Source organism: Amblyraja radiata, unplaced genomic scaffold (assembly GCF_010909765.2).
Source record: "Amblyraja radiata isolate CabotCenter1 unplaced genomic scaffold, sAmbRad1.1.pri scaffold_653_ctg1, whole genome shotgun sequence".
In the NCBI taxonomy this organism is placed as follows: domain Eukaryota; kingdom Metazoa; phylum Chordata; class Chondrichthyes; order Rajiformes; family Rajidae; genus Amblyraja; species Amblyraja radiata.
Window position 1 is genome coordinate 43298 of NW_022630681.1, and position 14914 is coordinate 58211.

The following is a 14914-nucleotide window of genomic DNA, read 5'->3' on the forward strand; positions in this document are numbered from 1 at the left end:
AGTGTGCTAGTTAGAAACATAGAAAATAGGTGCAGGAGGAGGCCATTTGGCCCTTCGAGCCAGCACCGAACATTTAAATTATAAAAGGATTGGACAAGCTAGATGCAGGAAAATTTTTCCCAATGTTGGGGGAGTCCAGAACCTGGGGCCACAGTCTTAGTAGAAAGGGGAGGCCATTTAAGACTGAGGTGAGAAAAAAAAATTTCACCCAGAGAGTTGTGAATTTGTGGAATTCCCTGCCACAGAGGGCAGTGGAGGCCAAGTCACTGGATGGATTTAAGAGAGAGTTAGATAGGGCTCTAGGGACTAGTGGAGTCAAGGGATATGGGGAGAAGGCAGGCACGGGTTATTGATTTGGGACGATCAGCCATGATCACAATGAATGGCGGTGCTGGCTCGAAGGGCCGAATGGCCTCCTCCTGCACCTATTTTCTATGTTTCTATGTGCGGGGTGATCGCTGGTTGGCGTGGACTTGGTGGGCCGAAGGGCCTTTAGAGACTGTGTCCCTAAAGTCTAAAGTATCGGGCTGTGGAACTAGTCGGTGGACTCAGCGGCTCAATACATTGTGACCTTTCCATGAACATGTGAAAGCCAGGAAGTGTTCATTGTTTTTAGTTGTACCTAAAATAAGATTCCAAACTTCTAGGAATTAACTTTCATTGTTTACGAGAACATTAGGTAGCAATGAAAAGTTGGACTGGAGTCGAGGACTGGAGCAAACACACACACAGCTGGGTCAGGGGGTCAGGCAGCATCTGTGCAGGGAATGGTGAGGTGATGCTTCAGCTTAGGGCCCTTCTTTAGACTGGTAGACTGGAATCATATTCCACACAGGAACAGGCCCTTTCACCCACCATGTTAATGGCAACCCTTTTTAGTTTAGTTTAGTTTAGAGATACAGCGCGGAAACAGGCCCTTCGGCCCACCGAGCCCGTGCTTCACCAGCGATCCCCGCATACTAACACTACCCTACACACTCTCAGGACAATTTACACTTATACCAAGCCAATTAACCTATAGACTGGTACGTGTTTGGAGTGTGGGAGGGAACAGAAGATCTCGGAGAAAACCCACACAGTCACGGGGAGATTGTACAAAAATTGTACCGACAAGCACCCGTAGTCAGGATCGAACCTGGGTCTCCGGCGCCGTGAGGCAGCAGATCTACCGCTGCCCCGATAGATGATGTTTCAAGTCAGAAGAAAGGTCCAGACCGGAAACATCACCTTTCCATATTCCCCAGAGATGCCGTCTGACCTCCTTGACCTCTTTAAGGGGTTGGACAGGCTAGATGCAGGAAGATTGTTCCCGATGTTGGGGAAGTCCAGAACAAGGGGTCACAGTTTAAGGATAAGGGGGAAATCTTTTAGGACCGAGATGAGGAAAACATTTTCCACACAGAGAGTGGTGAATCTCTGGAATTCTCTGCCACATAAGGTAGTTGAGGCCAGTTCATTGGCTATATTTAAGAGGGAGTTAGATGTGGCCCTTGTGGCTAAGGGGATCAGGGGGTATGGAGAGAAGGCAGGTACAGGATACTGAGTTGGATGATCATATTGAATGGCGGTGCAGGCTCGAAGGGCCGAATGGCCTACTCCTGCACCTATTTTCTATGTTTCTATGTTTCTATGTTACTCCAGCACTTTGTGTTCCATAAAATTAATTGACCAGCTTGTTAGATGAAGTTCTTGATTTGTTTTTCTGTGCTGGCATTTTATGTAAGGACATTTTATGTCTTTTTTTTGTAAGTCAGCATCTGCAGTTCCTTGTTTTTACATGATGGTGGAGAGTGTTTTTTCAGACGTGAGGCCTGTGACTAGCGGTGTGCCTCAGAGATTGGCGCTGGACCCATTGCTGTCCGTTCAGCTAAGTTTAATTTAGTTTAGAGATGCAGCGTGGGAACAGGCCCTTCAGCCCACGTCAGCCAGCGATCACCCGGACACTAGCTCTGACCTACACATTAGGGACAATTTACAGAAGCCAATTAACCGACAAACCTGCCCGTCTATGGAGTGTGGGAGGAAACCGGAGCACCCGGAGAAAACCCACGCGGTCACAGGTAGAACATGCAATCTCTGTACAGGCAGCACAATCGACAATAAACAATAAACAATAGGTGCAGGAGTAGGACATTCACCCTTCGAGCCAGCACCGCCATTCAATATGATCATGGCTGATCATCCCTAATCAGTACCCCTGTTTCTGCCTTCTCCCCATATCCCCCTGACTCCACTATCTTAAAGGGCCCTATCTAGCTCTCTCTTGAAAGTATCCAGAGAACCAGCCTCCACCGCTCTCTGAGGCAGAGAATTCCACAGACTCACAACTCTCTGTGAGAAAAAGTGTTTCCTCGTCTCCGTTCTAAATGGCCTACCCCTTATTCTTAAACTGTGTGGCCCCTGGCTCTGGACTCCCCCAACGTCGGGAACATGTTTCCTGCCTCCAGTGTGTCCAAACCCTTAACAATCTTATATGTTTCAATAAGATATCCTCTCATCCTTCTAAACTCCAGAGTGTACAAGCCCAGCCACTCCATTCTCTCAGCATATGACAGTCCCGCCATCCCGAGACAGCACCTGTAGTCCGGATCGAACCCGGGTCTCTGCCGCTGTAAGGCAGCAACTCTACTGCTGCGCCACCGTGCACCAGAGGGCATCGTTTTAAAGTGATTTAATAGGAAACTGAGGGGATTTCTTTTCACACAGAGGGTGGTGGGTGTGTGGAACGAGCTGTCGGAGGAGGTCGTTGAGGCAGGGACTATCACCCGAGTTCTCTCCAGAGATGCTGCCTGTCCCGCTGAGTTACTCCGGCATTTTGTGTCCATCTTCGGTTTAAGAATAAGGGGTTGGCCATTTAGAACGGTGATGAGGAAACACTTTTTCTCACAGAGAGTTGTGAGTCTGTGGAATTCTCTGCCACCGGTGGTGGCCGGTTCTCTGGATACTTTCAAGAGAGAGTTAAATAGGGCTCTTAAAGATAGTGGAGTCACAACATTTAAAAGGCATTTGGACATGTACGTGGATGGGACAGGTTTAGGGGGATATGGGCCATATGCGGGCTGGTGGGACTAGTGTAGCTGAGGCATCTTGGTCAGCATGGGCAAGTTGGGCCGAAGGGTCTGTTTCTATGCTGTACGACTAGTTCAGTTTAGTTTATTGTCATGTGTACCAAGGAACAGTGAAAAGCTTTTGTTGCGTGCTAACCAGCAAGCCGAAAGCCAACACAGGATTGCAATAGGGCTGTTCGCAGTGTATAGATACAAGATAAGGGCAGACTCAAAAAGCTGGGTGCAGAGATGCTGCCTGTCCCGCTGAGTTACTCCAGCTTTTTGTGTCCATCTTCGGTTTAAACCAGCATCTGCAGTTCCTTCCTACAGGAAAAGGGCGATGACTGGTGTGTCGGGAACATTATCAACCACACATTTCTGGGCTTTGTGAAGTCTGACATGAGTGGTGTGGATCCGGGCCTGACACTCTCCCTGCAATGACATCGACTTGCACTGCTCCGATGCTGGCCTGTGGTTTAGCTGGATGCTAATCATTGTTTCCTCTTACCTGACACACAAGCAATCACATCTACTGCTCACCCCCTGCTAGGGTTGCCAACTTTCTCACTCCCAAATAAGGGACAAAAGGTCAAAATACGGGACAAATTCCCGACGGCCATTCGTTGACCGACTCGGCCGTGGCTGGGTGAATGATGAGTTGGCCCGGGTGCTGGACTGCACACAAAGCCCAGCCGGCGGGCCAGCTGAGGAGTTTTGGCCCGGGTGCGCTCAAAGTCTGGCACCCCATCCAACTCATGAACCGATGATCGGCCATGAGAAGGAGGGGTGGTGGTGGTGTTGGCGGTAAGCGAAGGTCCGAAGATCGGACAGCTGGCCGGGCTGCCAACCGACGGGGCCATGGGCGAGGCGCTGCTGCTGCTGCTGCTGCTGCACTCCATGGGCTGCACTACGTCGGGACGGGTGAGGCGGAGCCGGACGCGGCTCTCCGACCCGACAGTCCCCTCGACCCGAGCAGTAGCGGTCAATTACGGGACAGGGGCGGTCCCATACGGTACAAACCAATTTAGCCCAATATACGGGATGTCCCGGCTAATACGGGGCAGTTGACAACCCTACCTCCTGGGACCATCGTGAGCCCCCGTGAACAGCTTAATTCCCCCTCCTGCTGTGAGATTGCCCTTCCCCTCCCCTTCTCTCTCCTATGGATCTGCCCGTGAGTCGGAAGAAAGGTCCCGACCCAAAACCATTGTACACTCCCTGGGTCATCATCTGCTTTGATCTGTCATTTTCACACCTTAGCCTTCCACATCTCTCGTTTCCCACTCCCCTGAGTGTGCAGAAGGGTCTTGACTCAAAACATCACCCATCCCTTCTCTCCAGAGATGCTGCCTGTCCTGTTGAGTTACTCCGGCATTTTGTGTCTCTCTTCGGCGTAAACCAGCATCTGCAGTTCCTACACGATTTGCCTCCATTACTCTGCTCTACAAAGACATACGGGTTTGGTCATCAGGTTATAAGTGATTGGAGTAGAATTAGGCCATTCAGCCCATCGAGTCTATTCTGTCATTCAATCATTGGCTGATCTATCTCTCCCTCCTAACCCCATTCTCCTGCCTTCACCCCATAACCTCCGAGGCCCATACTAATCAAGGTTTGAAGGATGTTCTGGTGTAGGAGAGGGGTCCAGAGGAGGTTTACGAGAATGATCCCAGGAATGAGTAGCTTCATGTATAATGAGCGTGACGACACTGGGCCTGTACTCGATGGAGTTTCAATGGATGAGGGGGGACCACATTGAATCTTACCAAATAGTGAAAGGCTTGGATAGAGTGGATGTGGAGAGGATGTTTCCACTAGTGAAAAAATCTAGGAGTAGAGGCCACATACTCAGAATGAAAGGACGTTCCTTTAGGAATGTGATGAGGAGGAATTTCTTCAGTCGGAGAGTGGTGAATCTGTGGAATTCTTTGCCACAGAAGGCTGTGGATGCAAAGTCAGTGGATATATTTAAGGCAGAGACAGATAGATTCTTGATTAGTATGAGTGTCAGGGGTTATGGGGAGGTGACAGGAGAATGGGGTTAGGAGGGAGAGATAGATCAGCCATGATTGAATGGGGGAGTAGACTTGATGGGCCGAATGGCCTAATTCTGCTCCTATCACTTATGGACTTTTGCTAGTATGCTGAAGGCTCCTGTGACACCGCACTGTTATGGACCAAGTACATTGAAGCCATAACCAAGAAGGCACATCAGTGCCTCTACTTCCTCAGGAGACTGTATGTGGCCAGTATGTCTCCAGTGCCTCTAGCAAACATCCACAGATGTACCATGGAAAGCATACAATAGAGCTCAGTTTGGGGAAGGCTCTGCCCAAGACCATAATAAATTGCAGAGAGGTGTGGGTGTAGTCCAGTCCATCGCACAGACCAGACTCCCCACCATTGGGTCTGAAGCAAGGCTCCGAGCCAAAACGTCACCTATTCCTTTTCTCCAGAGATGCTGCCTGGCCCGCTGAGTTACTCCCGCTCTTTGTGTCTATCCTCACCATTGACTGCATCTACATTTCACGGTGTCTTGGAAAAGCAGCCAACATCATCAAGGCAGTGGAGGCCAATTCACTGGATGTTTTCAAGAGAGAGTTAGATATAACTCTCTAGGGCTAACGGAATCAAGGGATATGGGGAGAAAGCAGGAACGAGGTATTGATTCTGGATGATCAGCCATGATCATATTGAATGGTGGTGCTGGCCTGAAGGGCCGAATGGTCTACTCCTGCACCTATTTTCTGTGTTTCTATGTTTCCATCAAAGAATGTAGAAACAAGGAACTGCAGATGCTGGTTTACTATCAAAAGACACAAAGTGCTGGAGTAACTCAACGGGACAGGCAGAATCTCTGGAGATAAGGAATCAATAACGTTTCGCGTCGAGACCCTTCACCAGACTCAGGCAGCATCTCTGGAGAACATGGATAGGTGAGGTTTCAGGTCAGGGTCCTTCTTCAGACTCTGAAGAAGGGTTCCGACCTGAAACGTCAACCATCCATGTTCTCCAGAGATGCTGTTTGACCCGTTTAGTTACTCCAGCACTTTTGTGTCGTTTGTTTTAAACTTTAGCAAAGACTTGCCCCAACCTGGCCATTTCCCAAAGTGTTGTCAGTCGATGCAGGGACCGCTGTCAGGTGGTCTTCTGTTGTTTCACACCACCTTAAATGGTTGTGTACAAGCACGACTTTAAAAACCCTTCACTAATTTCCTTTGTGGCTCAGGTCATGCTGCAAGGAAATGGTTTGAGGGTGAGCATAGAACAGAACAGCACGAGAATAGACCCACAGTGTCTGGTGCCGAACATGACGCTAAAGGCCGTCCCACTTAGACGATTTTTTTTGGCAACTACAGGCAACTAGGTTATCGCCACATGGTCGCGGAGTGGTCATGAGTCGTCTCCTCAAGGCACCTAAAGAGTCGTAACGTTTTTCTGATTTTGAAGTGTTCAAAACTTTTTGGCGACTGTGGGCTTGACGTAGCTTGTCTTCTCCTGACGTAGGTGCTGTCGTAGGTTGTTGCCAGGATGACGCAGGTTGTCGCCAGGTGACGTTGGTTGTTGCCGGGTGCTGACCTCGGTGAATTCCATTGGCGAACTACCTACAATCCCCACTGACCTAGTGACTTTACCCTGAACATCTGACCCCATCACCAGTAACTCAGCGGGTCAGGCAGCATCTCTGGAGAACGTGGATAGGCGATGTTTCGGGTCAGGACACTTCTTCAGACAAATTCTGAGTAAAAATCCAGGCCCAAAACCTCTCCATGATCTCCACAGATGCTGCCTGACCCATTGAGTTAAGTCGCCTGCTTTACGGGCCATTGCCAGGGCTGTGGAACACATCCAGTCAAGTGCTGCCACCCGTAGGCTTGGGAGGAAATTGCGGCAGAGTTCAAAGCCCCAGTGAGGCACCAAGTTCAAGTTCATTGTCAAGTCCACCCAGGCTGTGAGATGCAGGTACAATGGAGAATATTGCTGGCAGCAGCACCACAGGCAGATAGATCCCGTCAAACCTGCTAATCATTGAGGGTTGTACTATGGCGCAGCGGTAGATTTGCTGCCACACAGGGCCAGAGACCCGGGTTCGATCCTGACTACGGGTGCTGTCTGTATGGAGTTAAGAGTTCAAGAGTTTTTATTGTCATGTGTCCCTGATAGGACAATGAAATTCTTGCTTTGCTTTAGCACACAGAACATAGTAGGCATGAATACAAAACAGATCAGTGTGTCCATATACCATTGTATAAATATATACACACATCAATAAATAAACTGATAAAGTGCAAATAAATAGATAATGGGCTATTAATGTTCAGAGTTTTGTCCGAGCCGAGTTTAATTGCCTGATGGCTGTGGGGAAGGAGCTATTCCTGAACCTGGTCATTGCAGTCTCAGTCAGTACGTTCTCAGCGTGACCTGCGTGGGTTTTCTCCGGGTACTCTGGTTTCCACCCACACTCCAAAGAGTTCCAGGTTTGTAGGTTAATTGGCTTCTGTAAATTGTCCCTAGTGCGTAGGATAGTGCTGGTGTACAGACTTCATCAGTCTGAAGGAGGCTCCCGACCCAAAACGTGATTGTCCATTGCCCTCCACAGATGCTACCCGTCCTAGGGTGGCACGGTGGCGCAGCGGTACAGTAGCTGCCTTGCAGTGGCAAAGACCCGGGTTCGATCCTGACAACGGGTGCTGTCTGTACGGAGTTTGCACGTTCTCCCTGTGATACTAGACCACGGCTCGAAAAATGCTTCACTAATTTCCTTTGTGGCTCAGGTCATGCTGCAAGGAAATGGTTTGAGGGTGACCATGATGCTAAGTCATTCTCATCTCCTCTGCCTGCATGTGATCCATATCCCTCCATTCCATGCACATCAAAGGCACTGTGAGGCAGCAACTCTACCACAGCGCCACTGATGTGTGTGCAACGATAAGCTAATCTGAACCTGAATCTGATCTGGATCTTAGATGTATTACTGGGGGAATATGTGCTAACTTACCTCTCTCTCTCTCTGCTTGCAGCCTTGTTGCTATATGGTCTGCTGGTGTACCCTGCCGTTCCTTCTGATCCCTGCTCCTCTGGTAACAGAAACAAGTGTCCGGGTAAGTCATAGCATCATAGAGTGATACAGCGTGGAAACAGCCCCTTCGGCCCAACTTGCCCACACCGGCCAACATGTCCCAGATACACTAGTCCCACCGGCCTATATCCCTCCAAACCTATCCTATCTGTGTACCCGTTTCTCAAACATTGGGATAGTCCCAACCTCAACTACCACCTCTGGCAACTTGTTCCATACACCCACCACCCTCTGTGTGAAACTGTTACCCCTCAGATTCCTATTAAATCTTTCCCCCTTCACCTTGAGCCTATGTCCTCTGGTCCTCGATTCCCCTACTCTGTGCATCTACAAGATCTATCCCTCTCATCATTTTATACTCTTCTATAAGATCACCTCTGTGAGTCTTTGTGGCGAACATTTGTTCGTTATACCTCTAGAGACTCTTCCCTGAGTCTTAGGCCTGTCCCACGGGCATGCGACTCCATGCGGCAAGCGCGACCTAAAGGGCCTGTCCCACCAGCATGCGACTGCATGCGGCAAGCGCAAACTAACGTGGTCACTTGAGCCGTACGGCCTCGCGGGGCAGGTCCCACTTCGATCGCCGGAGCCGTATAGACTTGTGCGGAGCTGGTCCCGATATCGCGCGGGGCTCCGAAAAAATGAACGTGTTCAAAAATTCTGCGCGGCAACAGCCTGCCAGCCCTGCAGCCGCCTCGATGCCGTACGTCACGCGCGAACTTCCCGCGGACTTCGCTCAAACTTCCTGTCACTCACTCGACCTCCGCGCGGCCCCCCATTCTGGTTAGGTCGCGCTTGCCGCATGCAGGCACATGCTAGTGGGACCGGCCCTTTAGGTCGCGCTTGCTGCATGGAGTCGCATGCCCGCGGGACAGGCCCTTTAGTCTGAAGGAAGATTGTGCCTGCACTGACAGTCTGCAATGTTGTTTTTCAGAGTCCAACCTTTGCGGCTCACGGAAGTGCCCTCCCGGCTCGTCCTGCAAGTATAATGGCAGCGACTCCTACTGTTACTGTAAGACAGGGTTTCGATTATGCATGGAAAGGAACTCCTGCACAACAGGACGTCCCTACTGTAAAGGTAACTCCAATTCGTGTCGGTAGGGTGGCACAGTGGCGCAGCGGTAGAGTTGCTGCCTCACAGCGCCGGTGACCTGGGTTCCATCCTGGGTGCTCTCTGTACGGAGTTTGCACGTTCTCCCTGTGACCGCGTGGGTTTTCTCCGGGTGCTCCGGTTTCCTCCCACACCCCACAGAAGTGCAGGTTTGTAGGTTAATTGGCTTCGATAAAAATTATGAATTTGTCCCCAGTGTGTAGGGTTTCATCAGTCAACGTGTTGACTATGTCATTCATCATTGTTACTTTTTTGTATATCTTTCATTCATTTGTTCTACATCCCCGTCTATTTCTCGCGTTTCCCTTTCCCCTGACTCCGAGTTACTTACGACCTTATGAACCTCTGGGTTAAACATGAGCTCCCCTCTCAGCCACCATGCAGGCCGAGGCAGAGACCAGCGGAGTCGGGAAGACAGTGGGCTTGATGTTCTGATCTATTTCCAGATGTGGACGAATGCGTGAACTCGATGAAATGTGGCCGGAAGGAGAACTGCCTGAACACCATCGGGGGATACTGCTGCCTAGCCGCAGGGACACACATCAACTGCACAGGTCAGGAGGTTGCTGCAGATGCCCATCGCACTGGGCATTCCACACCCTAGATGCCCAATGCCCCCTAGATGGGCTGATGCCCATGCCATCTTTGATGTGCTGAAGGCATCCTAGATGGCTAATGACACCCTAGAGGAATTGATGCCACCCTAGGTGCTGATACCACCCAATATGGGCCAATCCTACCCAAGATTATCGATGCCATCCAAGATGGGCTGATGCCACTAGATGGCTTGATTGCACCCAAGATGCCACCAAAGATGGCCACATGCCATCCTAGATGGGCCATTGCCACCCTAGGTGTGCTGATTCCATTCTAGATGGCCAATGCCATCATAGATGGTCTGATACCACCCTAGGCGGATGCCACCCAAGATGAGCTGATGCCACACTAGGTGGGCCAATGCCACGCTAGATGGGCTGGTGCCACCTAGATTATCGATGCCATCCAAGATGGGCATTCCCCATCCAAGATGGCATTTCCTACCCGTGCTACCCTAGTTGATCGATGCCATCCACAAGGGCTGATGCCACCCAAGATGGCACCCAGGCCAGGCGACACTTCAATGACAAATCACACCCCGGTCACCCCCTCTTCTCCCCTCTCCCATCAGGCAAGGGGTACAGAAGTGTGAAAACGCACACCTCCAGATTCAGGGACAGTTTCTTCCCAGCTGTTATCAGGCAACTGAACCGTCCTCTCACCAACTAGAGAGTGTTCCTGAGCTACTATCTACCTCATTGTAGACCCTCGGACAATCTTTGAATAGACTTTACTGGACTTTATCTTGCACTAAGCATTATTCATGTTATTCTCTCTATCATGTATCTGTACAATGTGAATGGCTTGATTATAATCATGTATATTCTTTCCGCTAACTGGATAGCACGCACCAAAAAAGTATTTTGCTGTATCTCGGTACAATATAGTAAACTAAACTAAATATGGTAGACAAAAATGCTGGAGGAACTCAGCGGGTGGGGCAGCATCTATGGAGCGAAGGAATAGGTGACGTTTCGGGTTGACCCGAAACGTCACCTATTCCTTCGCTCCATAGATGCTGCCTCACCCGCTGAGTTTCTCCAGCATTTTTGTCTACCTTCGATTTTTCCAGCATCTGCAGTTCTTTCTCAATCATTTAAACTAATGGACACAATATTGCACAGTCTGATGGTATTTGTTCAATTTTGAATATTCAGAGATGAAACTAATGTCTCAGATAACATTCCAAGCCCGAGGTGCAACAGGTAGAGTTTCTGCCTCACAGCGCCATAGACCCGGGTTCCATCCTGACCTCGGGTGCTGTCTGTGCGGAGTTTGCATGTTCTCCCCGTGACCCGCGTGGGCTTTCACCGGGTGCTCCGGTTTTCTCCCACATCCCAAAGTCGTGCGGATTTATAGGTTAATTGGACTCAAGTTGCCCTTGGTGTGTAGGGAGTGGATGAGAAAGTGGGATACCATGGAACGAGTGTGAACAGGTGATCGATGGTTAGCGTGGACTCGATGGGCTGAAGGGCCTGTTTCCACGCCGTTTCCTTCAACCAATCAATTATTGATTCTTGCTTAGTGCGGGCGCAGGTGTTATGGGGAGGGCAGGAGAATGGGGTTGAGGGAGAGATAGATCAGTCATGATTGAATGTCGGATGGGCCGAATGGCCTAATTCTGCTTATATAATTTAGAACGTATGAATTAAACTAATCAGTAACTTCCTCGCCACAGATTGTGAAAGGGCCTGCTATAGTAACAAGACAAGCAATGCTACAAGTTCCACAGCATCGGATGAAATGGTAAGAGCTGCGAGCAAAGCAGAAAAATACCTTGAATAAGTGTCCCGACCCGAAACGTCACCCACTCCTTCTCTCCAGAGATGCTGCCTGTCCCGCTGAGTTACTCCAGCTTTTTGTGTCTGTTGTCTGTTAAAACGACTCCTTGTCTCCTAAACCATTCTCCCTCTCTGGTTACAGTGTATCAGTGCGTGTGAGATTCAGGAGCTGTACCAAACAGTGACAATGGTCAACAGCCGGTCTGTCCAGCTCAGCAGTGTGGATCAGTTGCTGGACAAAGCAGAGAGTATGATGATGTCCTTGGTCGAAGCTCCCGTGAATCAGCTTGAAGAACGGCAGTCGATGGAAGCATTTGGTAATGCGCTCAAGGATTGTCAATAACACTGTCTACACTTGCACCGGCACGGTGGCGCAGCGGGTAGAGCTGCTGCCTGAGATCCAGGTTCGATCCTGACCTCGGGTGCTGTCCGTGCGGAGTTTGCACGTTCACCCTCTGACCACCCGTATTTCCTCCGGTTTTCTTCCACGACCCAAAGTCTTGCAGATTTGTAGATTAACTGCCCCCACTGTAAATTGTCCCTAGTGTGTAGGGAGTGGATGAGAAAGTGGGATAACATAGAACTGGTGTGAATGGGTGATCGATGGTCACCTCGGACTTGGTGGGCTGAAGGGCCTTTTCCCATGCTATATCTCTAAACTAAACTATATTAGTGGGTTTTAGTGGTTCATAACTTCATAGGTTATAGGAGGTGAATTAGGCCATTCGGCCCATCAAGATCATCGCTGATCTATCTTTCCCTCCTAACCCCATTCTCCTGCCTTCTCCCCATAACCCCTGACACCAATTAAGAATCTGTCAACGCCATCTTAAAAATATCCACTGACTTGGCCTCCACAACCTGCTGTGAGACTTCCCTCCCCAATCTTTCCACATCCCCAATCCTTTCCTCTCCTCACTTTAATTTCATGTTTCATGTATCTTGTGTTTTATGACTGTTGGCAGACAATTTCCCTCCTGGGATAAATAAAGTTTTATCTTATCAATAGATAATAGACAATAGGTGCAGGCGTAGGCCATTCGGCCCTTCGAGCCAGCACCGCCATTCAATGTGATCATGACTGATCATCCACAATCAGTACCCCGTTCCTGCCTTCTCCCCATATCCCCTTTAAGAGCCCTATCAAGCTCTCTCTTGAAAGTATCCAGAGAACCGGCCTCCGCACCCCTCTTGAGGCAGGGAATTCCACAAACTCACAATTCTGTGTGAAAAAGTGTTTCCTCATCTCCGTTCTAAATGGCTTACCCCTTATTCTTAAACTGTGGCCCCTGGTTCTGGACTCCCCCAACATCGGGAATAATGTTTCCTGCCTCTAACGTGTCCAAACCCTTACTAATCTTATATGTTTCAATAAGATACCCTCTCATCCTTCTAAATTCCTGAGTGTACAAGCCCAGCCGCTCCATTCTCTCAGCATATGACAGTCCCGCCATCCCGGGAATTAACCTTGTAAACCTACGCTGCACCCCCTCGTATGGTATGGTTCCTGTCTTAAACTCGGGCTGCCAGTCTGATTAATCATGTCTACATTACATAATTGTAGAATTGGATGCAGTCCATTCATACTAACAGTAATTGTTCTAATTCTTCTGTTTTTAGAAATTGGGATCAAACGTCAGATTATTGTTTCAGAGCCTCTGATATTGTCGGTGATGGGCTACACTGTTGAGGTGGATGCAGCCGTACTGTCGGCAATGCGACCTGGTAAATGATTCAATAGTTCTGCATTATCTTCCTTCCTACACCATAGTTCACTGAGACTGCATGCAAGAGTCTCCTGAAACGTGGCCCGATCCAAGCGAGCCCCAGGCTGCTGTGGGGCCTCCTGCTATTGCCTCTGTCTGGATTATCCAGCGAACTGTCGTCCCTCTCCTCGCCCACCCGCCCACCTTCAGCCTTCGTGCCCCGGGGGAATGTAATCGTGTATAGCCTTCTCGCTGACTCGATAGCAAGCAGCAAAAAGCTTTTCACTGTACCTCGGTTAGGGTTGCCAACTTTCTCACTCCCAAATAAGGGACAAACGGTCAAAATAAGAGTCAAATTCCCGATGGCAATTCGTTGACCGACTCGGCCGTGGCTGGGTGAATGATGAGTTGGTTCGGGTGCTGGACTGCACACAAAGCCCAGCCGGCGTGCCAGCCGAGGAGTTTTGGCCCGTGCCGCGCACAAAGTCCGGCACCCCATCCAACTCATGAACCGATGATCGGCCATGAGAAGGATGGGTGGTGGTGTCGGCAGTAAGCGAAGGTCCGAAGGTCGGACTGCCGGCCGATGGGGCCAGGGTCGAGGCGCTGCTGCTGTTGCTGCACTCCATGGGCTGCACTACGTCGGGACGGGTGAGGCGGGGCCGGACACAGCGCTCCGACCCGACAGTCCCCTCGACCCGAGTAGTAGCGGTCAAATACGGGACAAGGGCGGTCCCGTACGGGACAAACCAATTTAGCCCAATATACGGGATGTCCCGGCTAATACGGGACTGTTGGCAACCCTAACCTCGGTACACGTGACAATAAACTAAACTCAATTAAACTAATCTACCCACGGCATGGGTAAGCTTTTCACTGTGCCTCAGTATACATGACAATAACTGACTAGCTGACTAACCAACTAACTAACTATGTGTAGGAAGGAACTGCAGATGCTGGTTTAAACCGAAGACAGACACAAAATGCTGGAGTAACTCAGCGGGACAGGCAGCATCTCTGGAGAGAAGGAATGGGTGATGTTTCGGGTCGAGACTTAACTAACTAACTAACTAACTGACTGACTAACTAACACACAACGATGTGTTGAGATCAGTTGACTGGCAGGGTGCAGTGCGGGGCAAGGAGGGGGGTGATGGGCGCTGCCCCTGGCAGTGAGGCCTACCTGTGGAGGGATGAGCCGAGCGGGCTGGCATCAGATGATGTGGTGACTCCCTCTCACTCTCCCTCCCCCCTCTCTCTCCCCCCCACACTGACAGGTCAGACAGCCGCTGCTGCTCTAATTGTGCACAAGGAGCTGGACACATTTCTGCACAACAGCAGCAGAGCCGGGCCTGGCCATCAGGGGGCAACGCTGAGCTCCAGGGTAATCACCATGGTGATTGGCAACAGGAAGAACAGTCCTCTCAGCCACCCTCTCACCTTCACCTTCCTCCACAACAAGGTCAGTGACAGCCCTCTCCAGCAAAGATCCTATAGCGAGCAAGATAGATCACTCGACGACAAAGACGTAGTATGGTCATGGGCAGATTCATGGGTAATTTTCGGCCCCATTTGCGTAACCGGCTTCCGTC

The 14914-nt window shown here is 50.1% G+C and overlaps 1 protein-coding gene across 1 annotated transcript in view; it reads left to right on the forward strand.

The window, feature by feature from the left end:
- LOC116970218 (adhesion G protein-coupled receptor E3-like) overlaps positions 1–14914 on the forward strand; it is a 53691-nt gene that overhangs the window by 27116 nt on the left and 11661 nt on the right. The window contains exons 2-8 of the mRNA XM_033016909.1: positions 8069–8149; positions 9062–9205; positions 9685–9792; positions 11514–11581; positions 11759–11933; positions 13237–13341; positions 14600–14784. Of these exons, the coding sequence (XP_032872800.1) occupies positions 8069–8149; positions 9062–9205; positions 9685–9792; positions 11514–11581; positions 11759–11933; positions 13237–13341; positions 14600–14784 (866 nt within the window). The remainder of the gene's footprint in view (positions 1–8068; positions 8150–9061; positions 9206–9684; positions 9793–11513; positions 11582–11758; positions 11934–13236; positions 13342–14599; positions 14785–14914) is intronic.